General features: G+C 44.3%; 1 protein-coding gene across 1 annotated transcript in view; it reads right to left on the bottom strand.

Annotated features, from left to right (window-relative positions):
* The window catches only part of LCT (lactase), a 47,906-nt gene that overhangs the window by 26,610 nt on the left and 935 nt on the right, over positions 1 to 20,361 (bottom strand). Inside the window, exons 2-8 of the mRNA XM_049615275.1 lie at positions 18,392 to 18,437; positions 16,704 to 16,878; positions 15,887 to 16,018; positions 12,298 to 12,381; positions 7,718 to 7,820; positions 6,368 to 6,443; positions 1,571 to 2,300 (exon numbers count right to left, since the gene is read on the bottom strand). Coding sequence (XP_049471232.1) covers positions 1,571 to 2,300; positions 6,368 to 6,443; positions 7,718 to 7,820; positions 12,298 to 12,381; positions 15,887 to 16,018; positions 16,704 to 16,878; positions 18,392 to 18,437 — 1,346 coding nt within the window. The remainder of the gene's footprint in view (positions 1 to 1,570; positions 2,301 to 6,367; positions 6,444 to 7,717; positions 7,821 to 12,297; positions 12,382 to 15,886; positions 16,019 to 16,703; positions 16,879 to 18,391; positions 18,438 to 20,361) is intronic.

Genomic DNA, 20,361 nt, shown 5'->3' with positions numbered 1-20,361 from the left:
GACTTTCCAGGAGCCACAGTTGTAGGGATAAGAAGCCAGGAGAAGAGGTTGGGATGAGTTTTACAACAAGGAGACAAACAGAAAGGTTCAAACCTTCCATTTTGAGAAGTGTTCTCTCTTGGTGTGTATGCTCTTGTTGAACAAGAGCAGAGTGGAAGCTTTGACTTCACTCTAATTTTTGGCATTTCATCAAGTCATTGATTTTAGCTCATTCTGAGTGTGGACATTTTGGATTGTTCTCTAATTTTCTTATGTGTATTTATTTGTATCATCTCCAAAAAGTATTAAATCTTGAGGATATGGGTCATGCATCCTCCTTAACACCTAGCATAGGGCAAGGCAAAGACTCCTATTTCAGAACAGAACCCAAGATGTGGCAGGGGAAAGCCAGGCTAACATGTGCATCCTGAATATGGATGTCAGGGAAAGCTGGTGAGTTTTCTGGGAGATTTGAGCAAAAAAAGAAATGATGGAAAGGGCCCATATTAAGCTACTTAAAATTTTGTGTCCAGTATATACATCCCCTTCTTATGGAAATGATACCCTGCCTACCCTCTGGAAAGCCAAACCCTTTTTCCTTTTCCACCTCCCCACCTCTCAGCCAGTGTGTGGAAGGGCAGAGCTGAGACCCAGACCCAGACCAGTCACTGCACAACATTTTCCCAGCCTAAACTTAGTGATTGGTTCAGGGATGGGCATGCAACCCATGCAGCAGGCATAAGGCACAGGGACACGTTTGCTGGGAATGCCAGAAGAGAGGTAAGCTTTCTTTCCTGCTGGTCTTGAAATAGGAGAGCGTGGCTGCTACCATCTGGTTACCAAGCAGCCCAAGTAGAAAACCAACAAGGAGGGGCAAGAAGAGAAATTGAGTACTAGTGGCATTGTTTGGGATCTAATCAAGCTCCACTCTGACCAGCTAAAACCCAGACTTTTCAGGGATGCCTGGGTGGCTCAGTTGGTTGAGCCTCCGACTCTTGATTTCAGCTCAGGTCATTATGTCACTGTTAGTTGGATCGAGCCCCCCCTCCAGCTCTGTGCTGACAGCTTGGGGCCTGCTTGGGATTTTCTCTCTCTCTGCCCCTCCCCAACTCATGCTCTCTCTCACTCTCTCAAAATAAATAAACATTAAAAAAAATCATATTAAAGCCCAGACTTTTCAGTTTCCCGAGCTGATGGACTCCCACTTGGCTTAAGTCTGTCTGGGTTGGTTTTTCTGTCCCATGCAACTAAGAGTCCTGGATGACAAGGAAAATCTGCTGTAGACTCAAGCAGACTCGGGCTCAGATTCTGGCTTCAAACTGCTGACCCTGTAGCGATGCCATCAGGAAACAGTTTCTCCTCTCTGAGCCCCAGTTCCCTCATCCACCAGCGCTGTTCCAAGCATGTAATAACTTATCAAAGTGCCAGCAGTATTTGGACAAAATAAGGTGATTAACGATTTATGGTGCCTTCCCTCCCTCTGGCTTCCTTTAAAGCACAAAAAGTAAACGCATTCTGACTGGAAGAGACAATGACTTTCTCCCAGCCAAATTCTCCTCCAGTGAGGCAGCACTGCAAGGACGAGAAGTACCTTGAAAGAAGCCACGCCCGGGTCGGAGATTCCCGGTGCGTGTCGGCCAGTGCCGTAGCCCGCGTAGCTCATCACCCACGGCTCATGGAAGGTCACCCACAGCTTCACGCGGTCCCCGAAGGTGGCGAAGCAAAAAGCCGCGTAGTCCAGGAAGGCGTCCACCACACTATCGTCCTGCCACCCGCCGCGCTCCTGCAGGGCCTGGGGCAGGTCCCAGTGGAAGAGCGTGGCCATGGGCTGGATGCGCGCGTCCAGCAGGCTGTCGATGAGCCTGCTGTAGTAGGCGACGCCCTGGCGGCTGGGTCCGGGCCCGAGCCCCGTGGGGAAGATGCGGGACCAGGAGATGGAGAACTTGTAGACGTGAGCTTGGAGGCCGCGAAGCAGGGCCACATCGGTGTCCACCTTGTGGTAGCTGTCACTGGCCACCTCCGGTGTTGCTGCGCCCTCGGAGGCGTGCCGGCGACCCAGGTGGTCCCAGACGCTCGGCCCTCTTCCGCCCTCGGCCCAGCCTCCTTCCACGTTAAAGGCTCCCGTGGAGACGCCCCAGAGGAAGCCTTCGGGGAAATCCTCCCGCAGGAAAGCGTCCCTTTCGGCCGTGGATTGGTTGGCAAATATTCCCCAGACTCTCCGGTAGGCGGAGCCCCGCGGCGAGGAGGAACCTACTGCCGTCCCTAGGGCAGGCTGCGCGGCGGTCTGGAGGGGCGCGCTGTCTGTCCGAGAGCAGGGCCCGCTGCGGGATCCGAAAGATGGAAAGGACACGGTGAGTAATGACCCTGCGGGCTACCTGCGCCCCCAGACTGATGGATGGCAGCAATGTGTGTAATTAGTAAAGGTTCGAGAAACACTGAGTCAAAAGCCACACAAGTGCCTGGTAGATGGGAAAATTACTATTATTGCCTCTTCTTAGGTGAGTTATTATTGCTTCTGCAGGACTCCAAACACTGTGCCAAGCCTACCGTTCTTTGTATTAGCTTGTCCTCAAATACTGTCTTTAGTTCTGATGCCATGCTTTTTCTTCCTACTGTTTATAAAACATAGCTAATCATAATGATGGCTTTAACTCATTATGCCTTGATTCTGTGCTGGCCACTGTGATATGAATGTAGGTCTCTCCATTAATTTTCACGAATTTATTAGATAAGGACTACAGTTATTTAACCGTATCCTATAGAGAAGGAGATTGAGAGTCAAAGAAATGAGTATATTCTGGGCATCAGGGGACCAGCACCTGTTTGTCAGCTGGTATGGAAGAAAGTATTTCAATAACTGAATTACTGGTGTAGCTCTACTGATGTGCATCAGCTAAATATTAACACCAGCTACAACCTCCTTTCTCCTTTATGCTGCCTGGATTATGGACACAATGGCAGGAGCTCATGCAGTCATGATGGACAATAAGGTGGAAGCCTTGTTAAGGATGACAAAAATTAAGGCAGAAGCCTGGATTCCTGATGATTGTACCTACTGAAGATCATCCATCTCCAGCCTTTGTAATGTAAATGAACCCACATCTTGTTTTTTTTAATGAGAACTTCTCCTTAATCACATAGTTTACAAACTGTAGAATACAGTCTGTGCTTTTAACCACATATCACTGTATTTGTAGATGTGTAGACATTCATATATTTTTAAATATTTCATATATATAAATTCAGATAAATATATATATTTGAAATAAAACATACTGTAAAAATGCTATCCTTACATGAATGCACTCTAGTTTCTTTTTTATTCTAGTCCATTTCTCTCCTTCTGTCTTTCCTTCCTTCCTTTTTTGTTTTTAATTTTCTTTTAACATTTATTTATTTTTGAGAGGCAGAGAGAGACAGAGCATAAGCAGGGGAGGGGCAGAGAGAGAGGGAGACACAGAATCAGAAGCAGGCTCCAAGCTGGCAGCACAGAGCTTGATGCGGGTCTTGAACTCACAAACTGCAAGTTCATGACCTGAGCTGAAGTCGGACGCTTAACCGACTGAGCCACCCAGGCGCCCCTCTTCCTTTCTTTTTTTAATAAAACATTTTCTTCTCATGTTTCAAAACAAACCCTAAATTGGTTTACCAATCTCCAAGTCCTGGCCTACAGGCTGGAAGGCACTGTAAGAGAGCATGTGGCAGTTACACCAGCAGAGGGCAATGTTGAGGAAGGGTTGGTGTAGGTGGATGTGTTTGGTCTGGAGGGGGAATCGCAGGGGGATGGCGGAAGGGGGTGCAGTACAAGGGCATCTCCTGTCCAATGGCCATCATGTGGAGGGAGGATGTCATTTGTGCGTGGTTAGCCCAGAGCACAAAATTGGTAGAAGTGACAGGGACATTGCAGAGGGACCTCTGTCCAATGGAGAGAAATCTGGGTCTTCTAAACTTAAGTACCTCCTATTTTATGAAGCGTCAACGAACTCACATTTGCTAAAACAGCAGTGGGGGTGGGGGGTAATCTATAGTTATGGATTATCCATAATATATACAGGTCTCTGGAGCACAACCAGGGACACAGGTGACACCCACTCAATGAACAGACTCAGCTACTCTGACCTAAAACTCCTGATCCTGATTGTCCTCCTGGCTTGGAAGAAATGAAGTCTTGAGGAAAGAAACAAACAGTCCCTGGATAAAATACAATTTGCTCTAAAGGACTGCTTAATTATTCATTTGCTTTTTTATTTGCTTATGTATGTATGTATAATCTCTTCACCCAGCATGGATCTAGAACTCACAACCTTGAGATCAAGAGTTACATGTTCTTCTGACTGAGCCAGCCAACCACCCCTCAATTTGCTCTTAAAGCTTTAATGCTGGAAGTTCAGGTTTACCTAACTTGGGAGAAGATTTAACATACTCAGTATGAGTATACTGAGTATCTCTCAAGAGATTTAGCATAGCCTCAGTTTCTATGCCCAGGCCTTGCAGGTAGCCCTCCTTCAGCTATCCCTCCCCTGCCCCCAGCCACCTCAGAGCATCCCAGATAATGCTCTTTCTCCCCCTTCTGTGGAGCAATGCTTTGTCTTCTGCCACAATCTGGTATTAGAGTCATTTGTGGGCCACTCTGCTTCCCCTCCAAGGTCTAAGATTCTCAAAGAGAAAAGGATGTTACTCCTGTTGGAACCCCCCTCAGTCTGCCCTGGCCCCCAGCAGACTCTCCACCAACATCCCCCTGAATGAGGATCGCCGGCTGTTAGTTTAATGTCAGCCAGTGTTGGACCTTTGCCTCAGGCCAAGTTTAGAGGGAGAACCTTGGAGCTGATATCATATGGCATCTTGTGGTTTTATAATTACTGAGCTTTCTGGGTAACCCTTTCATTATGGCCTCTTGAGTTCTGTTTTCTGAAAAGACATAGTCCAGTAATCCTCAGCTGACTCCGAGTGTGGTCAGGGAGCACTTTTGACCTATCTGCTCTTTCTACCATTCATACTCCCAGCACAAAGCCTGACAGTAGCAGCCACTCGGGGTCTGTTGGTTTAACCGGCAGAGCTTGAAGTGAGTTGAGAGGACTGAACAACAGATTGAGATACACAAGTGCTAGGAGAGGAAAAGCACAAGAAGATGGTAGCAACTGAGTGAGTGACCCTGGACAGAGCTTTTCTAGCAGTCTGAGGTAGGGTAAGGAGAGCTCTAGCTCAAAGTCTGGGAAGCCAAATGATTCTTTCCAGTCTTTGTCTTTCGTCAATGCATGGTGCATGAAGCTCACATGTGTAACATACCCATGGAAGGCTGATGTTTCTGGGGAACAACCATCTCCTGGTTTCCACACCATCCTTTTAGGTTTTTGTCTTTTAGGTTTGTCATGTGGAGAGAGGATGTCATTTGTACGTGGTTGGCCCATGTCTTTTTTGTCTTTTAGGTTTTTATTTTATTTTATTTTTTAAATTTTATTTTTAATTTTTTTTAAATTTACATCCAAATTAGTTAGCATACAGTGCAACAATGATTTCAGGAGTCCACACCATCCTTTTCATGCTCACTTGGGAAGCACATCGGATTTTGAGTGTTGTGAGAGGGTCATTATGGGGGTAACCTAAAACCTGCTCTAATTTTTTTTTAAAGTATGCCATTTACAAATTTTGGTATTTTAGCCATAATTTTGGTAAGAAATTATTTGCAACCCCACATAAATTAAAACCTCTCTTCTTAGGGTATGCCTGGCTGTCTCAGTTGGTAGAGCCTGTGACTGTTTATCTTTAGGGTCATGAATTCAAGCCCCACATTGGGTATAGAGATTACTTAAGGAAATAAAAAACAAAGTAAAAAAAAAAAAAACCCACGAAAGTCAAAAACAACCTCTTCTTAGAACACCACTGAGTTAGGTTTCTGCCCCACTGCAACAGTTCAATCTCCTACCTATGCTATCTCCTCAAGGGGAAGATGTTTTACATATCACATGAGGAAACAGGTATACAGAACTAACCTCACTTACTCAGAACACGTAACTTCAGTGGGGTGGTCAGATATATCTTTAACCCAGGCTGCTGTTCCACAAACTCAGGTTGTCTCCAACAAGATCTTAAATTAGAAGACAGGGGTTCAGATACCAGCTCTACTCATTGTGTACACTTGAACAAACTGCAAAGGTCACCAGTGCAGAATGACAAGAGAGGATGCAGGACCATGTGGGCCCCGGGTAAGATGCAATGGGAGATAGGCTCTTTCTGCCATCCCCTCTGAGCCTTTATCTCTCGCCTACAGAACAGCCATGATAAAATCACTGGCGAGAGGCAGATGGCAACAGTCCCATGAGATCACACGTATGAAAGAATATTCTGCAAACATCAGCTATTGATACTTCAGCAGGAAATCTAACATTACCTTTTCTTGGAACTTGAACAGCTCAGGAAAGTATTGAGATCAAACCCAATGGTGATCACTTGGCTTTTATTTATGGCTGTAAAAGAAGAAGTTTAATTAATTCTCCCTGAAGTCCAAACAACAATATGCATGATTGCCATCAATCGTTTTCCTTATATATACAACACACCCAAACTCCAAGCAATTGTTCTAAGCTTCCTGGAAAATGCCATGGACTAAAGCACTAAGGAGGTCAGAAGTGATTTCCACCTACTTAGAACAGTGGTTCTCAAACTTCCGTGTGCATCAGAATCACCTGCAGAGCTTGTAAAGCACAAATTGCTGGGCCCACCTCACAGTTTCTGATCCAGTGCATCTGACATAGGGCTCAAGGATTTGAATGTCTAACAAGGTCCCAGGTGAGGCTGATGCTGTTGGTCTGGAGACCACACATGGAGAACAATTGATTTAGAAGAACTCAGACATCAGAAAAGGATGGAATTTTTAAAATTGTAGTAAACTATGCATCAACATAAAATTGACCATTTTAGCCATTTAGAAAGGGATGGAACTTAAGAATAGAGATAGGTATGCCATCAAAAAATGAGTTAGGGTGAGGGTTATTAAGTGGTATCTATGGATGAGTGTCAGGAGGTCTGTGAAGTCAGCTCAGTACTGGTTACAGGTAGTAAAAAGGGCACTACTGACTTATACCATACTCTGCCTTATAGGGTGACTGGGATGGATGTCAGGACACCCAGGAATGTGGCCCTCAGACCCTCCTGCAGAGTCTCTAGTAGATCCTCAGCCCCTGATGCCTTAACAGAATCCACCTTACCCTTGACCCAACTGGACCAAGAGTGATCTCCTGATCCAGGGGCCCCCAGTCAGATTCACTCTCAAGAATTTGAACTTGAACTAAGAGACACAGAGAAGATGGTCCATGAGCTGTGGGTCTTAGACATGAAGGTTTTGGTGAGGTGCCCACTAGGGCCATGTGCAAGCTGAAGTGAAATGCGGACGTGAATAAGAAGAAGCAGAGTGAGGCAAAGGTGAGATATCAGAGGGATGGGTAATGGAAGGGGACATGCAAGCACAGAGCAGTTCCCCTGCTTACACCTGATACCTGAGGCCTGATGGCCTTTATTTACACAAGACCGAGGCATCCTTGCCATCTTTATACAGAACCCCTCGTCTTTCTTGGGTCAGTGGGAGCTAAGGGACAGAGGGTACAAAGGCATCTGGGGTGGGCTCTCAGACCAGCCCTCCTCTGGTCCTTCTTCTTATTGGAACCCCAGACTTTCAGGACTGCTACTGCCAAGCCAGTGCACCAAATGTGACTCAAAACCTCGCCAGCAATGGTCCACTCACCCTCGAGAAGGCTGAAGAGCAGTCTGGCTGACTTCTTCCTGGTGGAGGGGCAGTCCTGGAATCTTAGATTGAAGATGAAAATTTTTACTTTTGGCTCAACAGTCTGAAAAAGATAAAGGCCAACAAGTGAATTGAAGTTGCCTAGTATAAGTCTTTTGATAACAAGGATAGATTTTCAAGATGAGAAGTTACGAACCTCACTCCGGTTTGGGAAATGACCTCCAGACATCTCAATTAGGAAAGGAAGCAGACTCTAGACTCTGAGGGAGAATGAGCTACACTTTTCAGTAACAGTGGCCACACCCTCCCCATCAACCCACACCAAAGAGATAGGCTTAGCATGCTTACAAGGCTTACAGTGCCCAACCAGGCACTGTGTTGGGACCAGGGACAAGGCCATCCACTCATGTTAGGGACCTTTCTTACTATAAGAGGCTTAATCAGGTGCCACCATCACAGTATTTATGGATGTCTGGGGTTTGCTTCAAAACAACCTGACTTGAGAAGGGGAAGATGGGGCATAGATGAAACAAGATCAGCCATGAGTCGATAGCTTTTGAAGTTGGGGATGGCTTCATTATACTTTTCTTGTAGACATATTTCACATTTTCCATAATAATAATGATGATAAAGCGGCCCTCATTCAAATGGAACAGGTGTGACTTTTCTCCCATTTCTAAGCCATTTCACTGTCAAAGGAAACATGTTGTTTGACTTCACTTTAAATTACCTTTTCTAGGGGGGAGGTTGGGTTTGGTCATTTTCCCCACATCAAGTTTTTCCTCTTCGGAGGAGTTAAAAGCCACTGAGAGATACCGATAGCAACTACTTCCAAAGAAGGCAGGCTCATTCTTTATTTTCTCAGAGTCACCTGCAACAATGCCCCTTCTTTACAGATAAAGTGCCTTCAGCCTTGAGAAGCTAAGTTGCCCAAGACCACAGTTAAAGGAGGTGCAGCTCACACAGTCCTCATTCTTTCCCTTGCTGGGTGGATGCAGGGGAACCCAACAGCTAAGGGGACCGAGGATTTTCTCTCTCCTGAAAGATCAACACACAATGGGGGCCAGGAGGGCTGAAGGAGCCTTCAGCTGAGTGGGGAATTTCCTGGGTGAGCAGAGCCTTTACCTGCTCAGAGGACAGGGGCACTGCTCATGCACCTCCTGCAGAATTTAGATGTGCCGGGCATGAGGATGTCTTCTAGCCCTAAAACACCTGTGTGCTGGTGAGAAGAGCAGCAGCTCAGGGTCCCTGAGGCTCGGAGAAGGATGTGCAGGTGCTCTGGGGAGAGTGGAAGGAAACGGGAATGGGACAGCGTGGGACCTGCTCCTCCAGGCCTTCATGCCTCCAGGAGCAGGGTGAGAGGACCCCAGATGAGGAGGAAGGGTACACTCTGAAGGAAGCAGTGGGCAGAATGATCTGGGTTCTTGGGGACACAAGTCAGCCCCTTGCCTGGGGAGAAAGCTGTTCTTCCTGTCCTGGGCGTGCTGTGTGGGAAATGGTACACGCCTGTAAACCAACGAGCCCGGAGAGGGACAGTCTCCTCTCCAGCTCAGTTCTCTCCTCATAGCTGGTGATGAAAGTGGTCATCCTGAATCTTTAGAGCTACATCTGAAGTGTCAAATACAGCATCTGGAACCTAATCCCTACCTAAGGAAATAATAGGAATAAAGAACTCCTAATAAAAGCCTGCCAAGTTTGTCCAGGAGGGTTTTACTATTTGGCTGGCCAGCTCTCAACTGAGAGTTCACAGCTTTATCCAGACACTGGGGGGAACAGGCCTTCTTGAAAACGTTTTGATGTCAAAAGAGAAACACTGTAAACCACATCCTCAAGCAGAAATTAAGCCAGTCCTCTGTTGATGGCCTCTCTGAGGCATGCTCCATCTGCCTAACCCAGACAGTTTTAAAATGTCAGACAATGAACCCATTAGCTGAGGAACAAGCCCTGGTTGAAGTCCTTAAAGAAGACAAAAGACAGGTTTAGGTGTGATAGGCATCAGCAGGCCTTGAAGACACTACTTCAGCGCTGCTTACGGCCCAGAAATCTGGCCCACCAAGCCCACCAGTGCAGTCTCTGGGTCAAGCCAGTTTGGGTTCAGGTAGGAAGATATTTGCAAAAACAACTAAAATTATACATGATTTTCAAAAATGCCACCCTCATTATAATGTCCCCAACACCTTGGAATTATTTTTGTCTTACACAGGGAGTGTGGTGTCATGAGAAAGCCCTGGTTCCAATTCCAGCTCTGCTCACTACCTCATGTCTGACCTTGGTTAAGTTTCTTAAGTGTTGGGGTCTGCTGTAAGGGATAACATGAGGATAAAGTGCCCCACGCGGTGCGGGGCACAGAGCAGGCACTAAAGTCATAGCAGCTATTACTCAAATACCTTGTGAATGCATCTGCTGTCTTTGATTATTAGATGATAGTATTTGTAAACAATAAAAGCGGCAGTGCCTACAAGGTCAGCAGGAAACCCATAGACACAGGGATGGGACTGATGCTAATTAGTCCATTTCAAGCTTCCAGCCTCGGGTCAAATGGAGTTCCCACCTAGCTGCAGCACTGAGGGTTTGACACTGATGAGCTTGGCCTTTAAACAGGTAATTCCTCTAACAATCCACCCTGCCTGGTGGTGGGGGTGCTGGGATTCAAAGCCAGGAGGCCCAGGGCTGAAAGCAGAGGGGAGTGGCTTTATAACCCACACCTGCAGAGGCAAGAGGAAGACACGGGTGAATGCTGGTGGCCAGGTGTCCCTGGAGAGGCCTGTGAGAGGGCAGCTCTTCAGGGGTAAGTATGGAAATACTGCTAGGACCCAGGAAGGCCAGAGAGAAGCCACTGGGTGTGCAATCTGTTCTAACCTGTTCAGAGATGGGCTAACAGTCAGGACTCCAGGGAATTGGGGATTTGTCTTCCATGAGGAAGGTGCTCAGCAGTGACCAAGCATAGGACAGAAAGCTAATAGGTAGGTAGGTAGGTGGCATCCAACATACTTTCTCTAAATAGTCACAATCATTAGACTTGAGGAAAACAATCCTGGGAACAGGAAGGAAGGGCCTAAGTTTACAGGAAGATCCCCATAGCTGGCATCTGATTCAGCAGACCTGGGTGTGAAATGTCTTTTTTTTTTTCAGTTGTGGTGAGACATACATAAAATTTGCCATCGTTAGAGAGGGAGAGAGCCAAAGCATAAGAGACTCTTAAAAACTGAGAACAAACTGAGGGTTGATGGGTGGGAGGGAGGGAAGGGTAGGTGATGGGTATTGAAGAGGGCATCTTTTGGGATGAGCACTGGGTGTTGTATGGAAACCAATTTGACAATAAATTTCATATATTAAAAAATAAATAAATAAATAAACATTAAAAAATTAAAAAATAAAATAAAAATAAAAATAAAAATAAAAAAAAGAATTTGCATTTCCAAGGTGATGCTGCTGGTGTGTGCATTTCACCTGCAGAACCATTAATTCAAGTTATATGAACTATATAATATATGGAAGCCTTTAAATAGAGTAATGTATAGTTAAAAAAAAAAAAAAGATTTAGTATCGGGGCGTCTGGGTGGCTCAGTCGGTTGAGTGCCCAACTTCGGCTCAGGTCATGATCTCACAGTTGGTGAGTTCAAGCCCCACGTCGGGCTCTGTGCTGACAGCTCAGAACCTGGAGCCTGCTCCTGATTCTTTGTCTCCCTCTCTCTCTGCTCCTCTCCCACTCACACTCTGTCTCTATCTCTCAAAAATAAATAAATGTAAAAAAAAATTAGTATTTGATTTTAGAGAAAAAAAGAGACTCTTAAAAACTGAGAACAAACTGAGGGTTGGTGGGGGGTGGGAGGGAGGGGAAAGTGGGTGATGGGCATTGAGGAGGGCACCTGTTGGGATGAGCACTGGGTGTTGTATGGAAACCAATTTGACAATAAATTTCATATTAAAATAAAAAAATAAAAAAATAAAGATCAAACATAAATAAAATAAAAAATAAAAAAATAAAAAATTGCCATCATAACCATTTTTACAGTTCCGTGGCATTAAGTACTTTCACGTTGTTGTGCAACCACAACCACCATCCATGAAAAGCCCTTTTAAATCTTAGGATGAACACTGACTGGAATTTCAATTCTCAGATATCTACACAAGAGATCCATGTGGGATATTTACCTTAATAAGACAACCCTCATTACCTCTTCCAGGGAAGACTGCCTGACCCTGCAATGTTCTCCAGCAATGCATTCACTGGAGATCTGCCCAGATGCAGCTCTGCAGGTCTGCTGGCTCTGCATGGAATAGCTCAGTTTACACATCAGCCAGAGCATTAAATGTCTAATATGCTGGGGCACTCAATCAGTTAAACGTCCCAGTCTTGGTATCAGCTCAGATCATGATCTTATGGTTTATAGGATCAAGCCCCCATCTAGCTCTGTGCTAACAGTCCAGAGTCTGCTTGGGATTCTCTCTCTCCCTCTCTCTCTGCCCCTCCCCAGCTCACACACACTGTCTCTAAACAAAATAAACATTTAAAAAAATGTCTAATATGCTGTCAGGAAGCTTCACCATTCATCAATATGGGAAATGGCTCAAATTACCTGCAATTTACTCAACTTCTGTGGCAAACTTGCCTCACTTTGGCATTCATAAAACAAATCAAGAGAGAGGAAATCGACGGTGCCCTAGAAATAAGTAAATAGGATCGTTAGAACATAAGCAATTTCAAGATAAAGTACTGTTCAGAAGTATCCTTTTTTGTTTCTCCTCCTCCTACTAAATGGATACTCCAAAGTGAGATTTTCCAGGAAAAAGCAGGTAGAGGAGAAGCTAGGACAGAGTGAGAATGTATGGAGGCCTTGTGCCTGCATGTTGCTGGGAATGTATCACCACATATTCAGCAAAGTGCTCGGCACACAATAAGTGCTCAATAAATGTATATGATTAAATGAGGGAATGACGGGGAGCCTGGGTGGCTCAGTCGGTTGAGCATCCAACTTCGGCTCATGTCATGATCTCACGGTCTGTGGGTTCAAGCCCCGCGTTGGGCTCTGTGCTGACAGCTCAGAGCCTGGAGCCTGCTTCGGATTCTGTGTCTTCCTCTCTCTCTGCCCCTCCCCTGCTCATGCTCTGTCTCTCTCTCTCTCAAAAATAAATAAACATTCAAAAAAAATTTTTTTAAAAAGATTTAAATGAGGGAATGAAGTACTGGATGCCAGAAATGGTGGGTTTCCACCAAAGAAGTGAGCACTAATGGAGTCAGAGGCCAGAGCTGCCCTGGTCAGCCCCCTCCTCACAGCCGTCCCACTTTGCTGGGACAGAGATAGCGGAGCACTCAGACACCCACAGGATCTGCAGTGATCTCTGCAGACCTACAGGGGTTTGGGGCTTTGTTTTAATTGTAGGCTATCGTCACTGGCCTACTGTCAGGCCACAGTTTTCAAGTCCACCCTAGTTGACCCTAGCTTGACCCATTGTATTATCCGAGAGCACAGCTCTTATGGTCCTGGACATATCTATCCCTCTGCACAGTCTCTGGCCTGCATATGTTCTAAGAACTTCAGATTCACAGTCTAAACACATAAAGATACCACTGTGATTCCATCCCTGCCTTTCTCAGAAGTCATTGTATCCTTGTCATGACTAGATCAGAGCCTGTTATCTCTCCTTCATAGATCATCTGTTCCCTCGGGACACAGACCCTTGATAATGGCATCCGATGACAACCAAGTGCACCATGGACCTTTGATAATTGACTTATCACTAGCTCCCTATGGCTTTCCAGATCAAGTCTCATCCGTGTTTACCCAATAGCCTACATGCTTGCTCCACTTTGGTGAGTACCACCAAACCCCTTCCCCACCCCCTCTCAGCTCTTACTTTTGTTTGTCATTTCTGTACAACACATAGTTGCTTAGTTCCCACCCTTGAAAGTCATTGCAGTGGAGGAAGATTTAAAGAGTAGAACCACTGAAGCGTACAACTTAACACAGAGTGTTAGTAAATGCACCAATTACATGAAAAATTGCAGAAAGTTAGAAGTGCTATAAGGAAGTCTACATCAGTGGTCTTCAAACTTACCTGGGGCTCACCTGGAAACTATGAAGACCCAGGACAGTCCCTCCACATTAAGCCTTGGTTTATGCGCTTTACTAGCTCTCCAGGTGATTCTGGTACACAACAAGACTTGGAAAGTGCTGGTCTAAACAAAGGGCTATGTGTTCCAAGTGGAGAGAGAAAGCAAATCAAGTTGAGCAAGGGAGTATTGTTAAATGAGGCCTCCCGATGGAAAGTGTATACACGTGTATGTCATAAATGGGTAGAATTTTGTTGGAAGAGATTTGGGCAAATCTAGGATAAGAAGCACACTGAATGGTGCATGCAAGATGGGGAAGAAAGCATAGCATATACACTGGGAAAAATAGGAGGGGAGACCCCAAGACAGCTTGAGTGAGCCACACCTGGAAGGCCCTGAGGGATTTGCACCAATTTCTCCCATCTGTGGCAACACATAACATAAAATTTACCAAGTTCACTGGCATTAGGTGCATTCACATTGTTGTGCAACCATCACCATAATCCATGCAACACATCTTTTTTTTTTTTTTAATGTTTAAATATTTTTGAGGGTGCGGGGAGAAGGAGGAAGACAGAGGATCTGAAGTAGGCTTTGTGCTGACAGCAGAGAGCCTGATGCAGGTCTCAGACTCACGGACCACAAGATCATGACCGGAGTCAAATGCCTTAACTGGCATTTGACTGGGTGCCTGAGCCACCCAGGCACGTCCATGCAATGCATCTTTGAATCTCAGAGTGAGCACTGAGTGTAGATTCCCAGTAGGGAATTAATAAAAACTGGGCTCATGGAAACTCCAGAAGCACTGCATGGCATGGACTGGGGCAAAGAGACCAGTCCAAAGGCTATTGCTTGACAAGCACTTTTCTGATCAGCACTTTGGTCTCCTGAGTTCATAACCGATAGCGGTTATCACCCCTTGTAAATTAATTTAGATGGCATTCTGGCCATATGGTCAGCCTTGAAACTATTTTTTCAGAATCTTATCAAAACTGGATTTTAAGTTCCTGAGATGGTAAATCTGAGGACCGGACCCTGACCTATGGGGCCCCCATCGTAGCACAGGCACCATGTAGACAGACAGTGTTTGTCACATGGCACTGTGATATCTATACAGCACCCTACAGAAATCTGCAAAACTACAGAAATCAGCTATTTTTCCAGGTGATTTTCCACACTGCCCAGCAGCCAAGCTTACACAGGCCAAAGCTGTTTAATTCTCAGATGTTTTAACTTTTCTTATTAAAATTATAGTTAATAAAATTAGAGTTAAAAAGTTATGTTCAGAGGAGGCAGAAAACAAGATGATACTCTAGGGAGTTTTGTTATTTAAAAAAAACAAAATAAGGGGCACCTGGGTGGCTCAGTTGGTTAAGCGTCTCTTTTTTTTTTTTTTAATTTTTTTTTTTTTTTAAACGTTTATTTATTTTTGAGACAGAGAGAGACAGAGCATGAACGGGGGAGGGTCACAGAGAGAGGGAGACACAGAATCTGAAACAGGCTCCAGGCTCTGAGCAGTCAGCACAGAGCCCGACGCGGGGCTCGAACCCACAAGCTGTGAGATCATGACCTGAGCCGAAGTCGGACGCTCAACCGACTGCGCCACCCAGGCGCCCCTAGCGTCTGACTCTTGATAGTGGCTCAGGTTATGGTCTCATGGTTTTTGGGTCAAGCCCCACAATGAGTTCTGGGCTGACAGCATGGAGCCTTCTTGGGATTTTCTTTCTTCTCCCTCTCTCTCTCTCTCTCAAAATAGATAAACTTAAAGAAACAAACAACCTTTACCTGTCCTTATGTCTCTTTTGCTATTAACACACCTCTCCTCTAATAAGCTATTTTGGACTCTTTTAGTTAAAAAAAAAAAAATCAGAGCAAACAGAAGCATTTGACTTATTTACATAGGCAAAAGCTGACACTAGATCAAGCAAGAGCTGGGACGCAATAAATGAGATTTTGTTTGTAAGGTAAACATGAATCTAGAGAATGGACAGCATTCAGAAGAGGCAGTTAATAAAAATGCCAGGCTAACAGATGAAAACTTCTCTAGTGTTCTAAAATGAAAATCACAACTTTCCTCAGATGTTGCAACTGCTATTTTGGGGTGCTGTCATCACCTTGGCAAGAGCACACGTGGACGGTTCCAGCAGGAGCTCCGAGACTGCTTCAGCTTGCAGGACCACAGAGAGTTTTCCGCCTAAAATCAACCAGAGAAACCAGCTGCAGGTGAGTGAGGCAGGATGCTGGGGCTGCAGAAGCAGCGTGGGGACTCATTTCCTGTTCCATGTTCACTGACTTTAAAAATGATTTCTGAAGAAATCACTTAACATGACTTTACCCTAGCTGAAAGATTTTAGATAACAAGGTGCCTTTAAAAACAAAACAAAGTCGAGAATGTTTCATCTAAATCAGGACTCAGAAATGCAGGACACTTGTCTTTTACAAGAATAAAAGCAGGGCAGGCTGGGTGGCTCTTCCTGAAATTAAGAGTCTCTTGATTTCGTCTCAGGTCATGATCCTGGGGTGGTGGGATCCAGCCCTGTGTTGGGCTCCACACTGAGCATGGAGCCTGCTTGGGATTTTCTTTCTCTCTCCTTCTGCCCCTCTCCCTCACTCTTTCTCTTCTCTCTTAAAACAAAATAACAAACACACACACACACAAAGAATAAAAGCAATTACCCTGCCCTGCCCCTCCAGTGTAGAAGGTGGTGAGGTGAGAACTGCTTCCTCACTTTGTCTGTTTAACACTTTCTGCTGTTACCCGGTCCTTATTCATTGTCCTGAACATCAGTTCAGCCCCTCCTGTGCACGGAGGGGAAAACGAAGGAACTATAAACACCTGTAGCGTGTACCCACTTGATTTGATACTTGATTACCTGCAGTGGTGCTCAGCAGTTGTGTGCGTCCAAATCCCCTGTGTGCTTGTCAGCAGACTGGGGCGGGCTCTGCAACAGTGCATTTTAACAAGCTTCCCAGGTGCTCCTGACCCTCGTCCTCAGACCACCACTTGAGAAACACGGCTGCGGAGGAGGGGTTCCTCAGCCGTTTGTATTGCCAACTGACTCTTTCATGTGCCTGAGTCTTTATCTCCCCCTGGATTGTGTGCTCGCTGAGGAGCAAAATTTAAAACAATCACTCCAGATAGCAACTTCAGCACTGGGTGCATAGCAGACCTGTGGTTTGGAAACGCTAAATGAAAACCAAATAAAATCAGAGTTTGAGAGTTAAACTGTAAGGCTGTGTGCTGACAATGAAACCACCACTCACAACTACAAAAGTGCTTTTTTTTTTTGTAGTTATCTTTATACCCAACATGGGGCTTGAACTCATGACCCAGATATCAAGAGTCGCAAGCTCTTCCAACTAAGCCAGAAACAGGTGCCCCAAAAGGGGCTTATTTTGATAAACGTGGTAGAACTTTGAAATCTCCTAAGCAGGGAATTTCACTTACAGACATTTAGTCCTCATTCTGATAAGATAACACTATTTTCTAGTTACTCAAATGATTGTCCCTGATGGATCCATTTCACCTTTCACCGATTTCTATTCTTCATTCTATCGTCACATCAGCACACATGGAACATAAGTTCCCAGCTTGTGCTTAACATCTTAAAATGTACAATCATCTGTAGGCCAAAGAAATGAAATAAGAGTACAGTTAATCCCTAAATAGATGAACTCACAGATTATTTTTTTTTTAATTTTTTAATGTTTATTCATTTTGAGAGAGAGAGAAAGAGAGAGAAAGTGTGTGAGCATGAGTGGGAGAGAGGAAGATTGAGAAGGAGACACAGAATCCAAAGCAGGCTCCAGGTTCTGCGCTGTCAGCACAGAGCCCGATGTGGGGCTCAAACTCACAAACTGTGAGATCATGACCTGAGCCAAAGTTAGATGCCCAACCGACTGAACAAGCCAGGCACCCCATAGATAATTTCTTTTTTTTTTTTTTAATTTTTTTTTCAACGTTTTTTATTTATTTTTGGGACAGAGAGAGACAGAGCATGAACGGGGGAGGGGCAGAGAGAGAGGGAGACACAGAATCGGAAACAGGCTCCAGGCTCCGAGCCATCAGCCCAGAGCCTGACGCGGGGCTCGAACTCACGGACCACGAGATCGTGACCTGGCTGAAGTCGGACGCTTAACCGACTGCGCCACCCAGGCGCCCTGAGGCACCCCATAGATAATTTCTAATTGACTCTGCAAGCTGCTTTTAGAATTAGAGTGAACAAATGTACTTGAAGTTCTAGAAATTCTCATGGTTCCCAACCTATTGCCAGTGCAAGCATAAACTATACTTTTTAACATACTGTCAAATGCAGATTACTCAAAACCAGATTCTCACGTGAAGCTTGCAGTTCATGTTTTCTATGGAACTGAAAGGGGGATAATTGCTCTGCTTTAGAAAAATTTATCTTGCATTTTGTTGGACATAATTAAACAGGTGTTCATATGTCTATGAACTCAAAGACATGAACAGGTGTTCATGCGTCTAGCTCAAAACTGGTATTTGCTGTGGGTTGAGAATGAACTGTTGTAAGCCTGTGTAGAAAACCACTGCACAGCATTGTGTAAATTCCTGTCCCTCCTATGCATTGCTGGACCTCACTAAAGGATAAGCTCACCTGTTTCCACCATAAAGGGAAGTTGTTCCACTAAAAACCGTTGCGGCTGTTTATAAAAAAAAAAAATATAGCCCCCTTTCCTCTTGCTCCTTCCCTTTTTGCCTCAAATACTCCAATAAAAGTAATCTGGCCAATATTGAACTGCCAATATCAATGCTTCAAGCTACTACTACTGCTTGGGCAGGCAGGTAATACTGGTGTTACCCTGGGTTGTGTCTCAGTGTTGTGCAAGTGGGGGATGTTGTGTGCAATTCTACTCTTCCCACAAGAGAAATGTTCCCGCTCTCCCAGCCTCCAACTCTCTGCCCGAATCCTCTCTTCTACTGAATCCTCCCCACTGGCAGCACATTGAACACATAAACAGGAGGTTTATAATAACAGATATAGAAAGATTAGAAAAGAAGAATTTTTCAAAAATTGTGATATATATATATATATATATATATATATATATCAAAATTTACCCTTAAAAATTATAAGTGTACAGTTTAGTGGCATTAAGTACATTCACATTGTTGTGAAGCTGTCACCACCATCCATCTTCAGAACTTTTTCAACATCCTAAACTGAAACTCTATATTCACTGGGCAGGAATTCCCCATTCCCCAGACCTCCTAACCCCTAGTAACTACTATTCTACTTCCTGTCTCTGTGAATTTCATTATTGTAGGTCCTTCATGTAGGTGGAATCATACAATGTGTGTCCTTTTGTGACTGGCTTATTTCACTTCGCATAATGTCTTCAGGGTTCATCTATGTTATAGCAGGTGTCAGAATTTCATTTCTTTTTAAGGCTGAATAATATTCCATTGTATAAATAGCACATTTTGTTTATCCATTCACCCATCCATGGACATTTGGGTTATTTCCACCTTTCAGCTATGTAAATAACACTGCTATGAACATAGGTATAGTATAGATACCTGTTCAAGTCCCTGCTTTCAATTCTTTTATGTAGGTACACCCAAGCGCTAGATGATAGAGTAATTTTATGTTTAATTTCTTGAGGAACTGCCACACTCTTTTCCATAAGGGCTACACCATTTCACAGTCCTGCCTGCAATGCATAAAGATTACAATTTCTCTATATCTCTACCAACACCTGTGATTTTCTGCTTTTTAAAATAATAACTATTCTTATGGGTGTGAAGTGCTATCTTGTTGTGGTTTTCATTTGCTCTACACAATGATTGAGCATCCTTAATAATTGAGTTAATCTTTGTATATGGTACAAGGTAAGAGTCTAACTTTCTTCCTTTGCATGCAGATATTCACTTCTCCCAGGAACACTTGTTGAAAAGACTCTTTTCCCCACTGAAAGGTCTTCACACTCTTGTAGAAAATTATTTGACCATTTGGTAAGGGTTTATTTGTGGGCTTTCTATTTTATTCCATTGGTGTATATGTCCATCCTTAAGCTAGTACCACACTATTTTGATTATTAGAGCTTTGTAGTAAGTTTTGAAATCAGGAAGTGTGAGTCTGCCAACTTTGTTCTTTTTCAAGAATGTTTTGGTTATTTGGGGTCCCTTGAGATTCCATATGTATTTAAGGATGGATTTTTCTATTTTTGCAAAAACTGTCACTAGGATTTTGATAGGGATTTCAATGAATCTGTAGACTGCTTTGGGTAGTACTGGAATTTCAACAATATTAAGTTTTCCGATCCATGAACAAAGGATAACTTTCCAGTTATTTTTGTTTCCTTTACCTTCTTTCAGCAATGTTCTAAAGTTTTCAGTGCACAAGTCTTTTGTGTCCTTGGTTAAGTTCAGAAAAGAACTTTTAAAAACTACTTATTAGAGTGAGCAGAACTCCCAGTCGTTAAGTGTGAGCCGTGTATGGTGACTTCTTTCCAAAGAGTGCAGTATGGAAAGGAGGAAAAAATAATAACTTTACAGTAGAGATACCTGAAAAACACAACCTCAACCAGGTGATCAAGGTCAATATTAACAGTATAAATCACAGTG

Source organism: Panthera uncia, assembly GCF_023721935.1.
Source record: "Panthera uncia isolate 11264 chromosome C1 unlocalized genomic scaffold, Puncia_PCG_1.0 HiC_scaffold_3, whole genome shotgun sequence".
In the NCBI taxonomy this organism is placed as follows: Eukaryota; Metazoa; Chordata; class Mammalia; order Carnivora; family Felidae; genus Panthera; species Panthera uncia.
The sequence above is the reverse complement of the archived record's forward strand: the minus strand, read 5'-3'. Positions and strand labels throughout refer to the sequence as shown.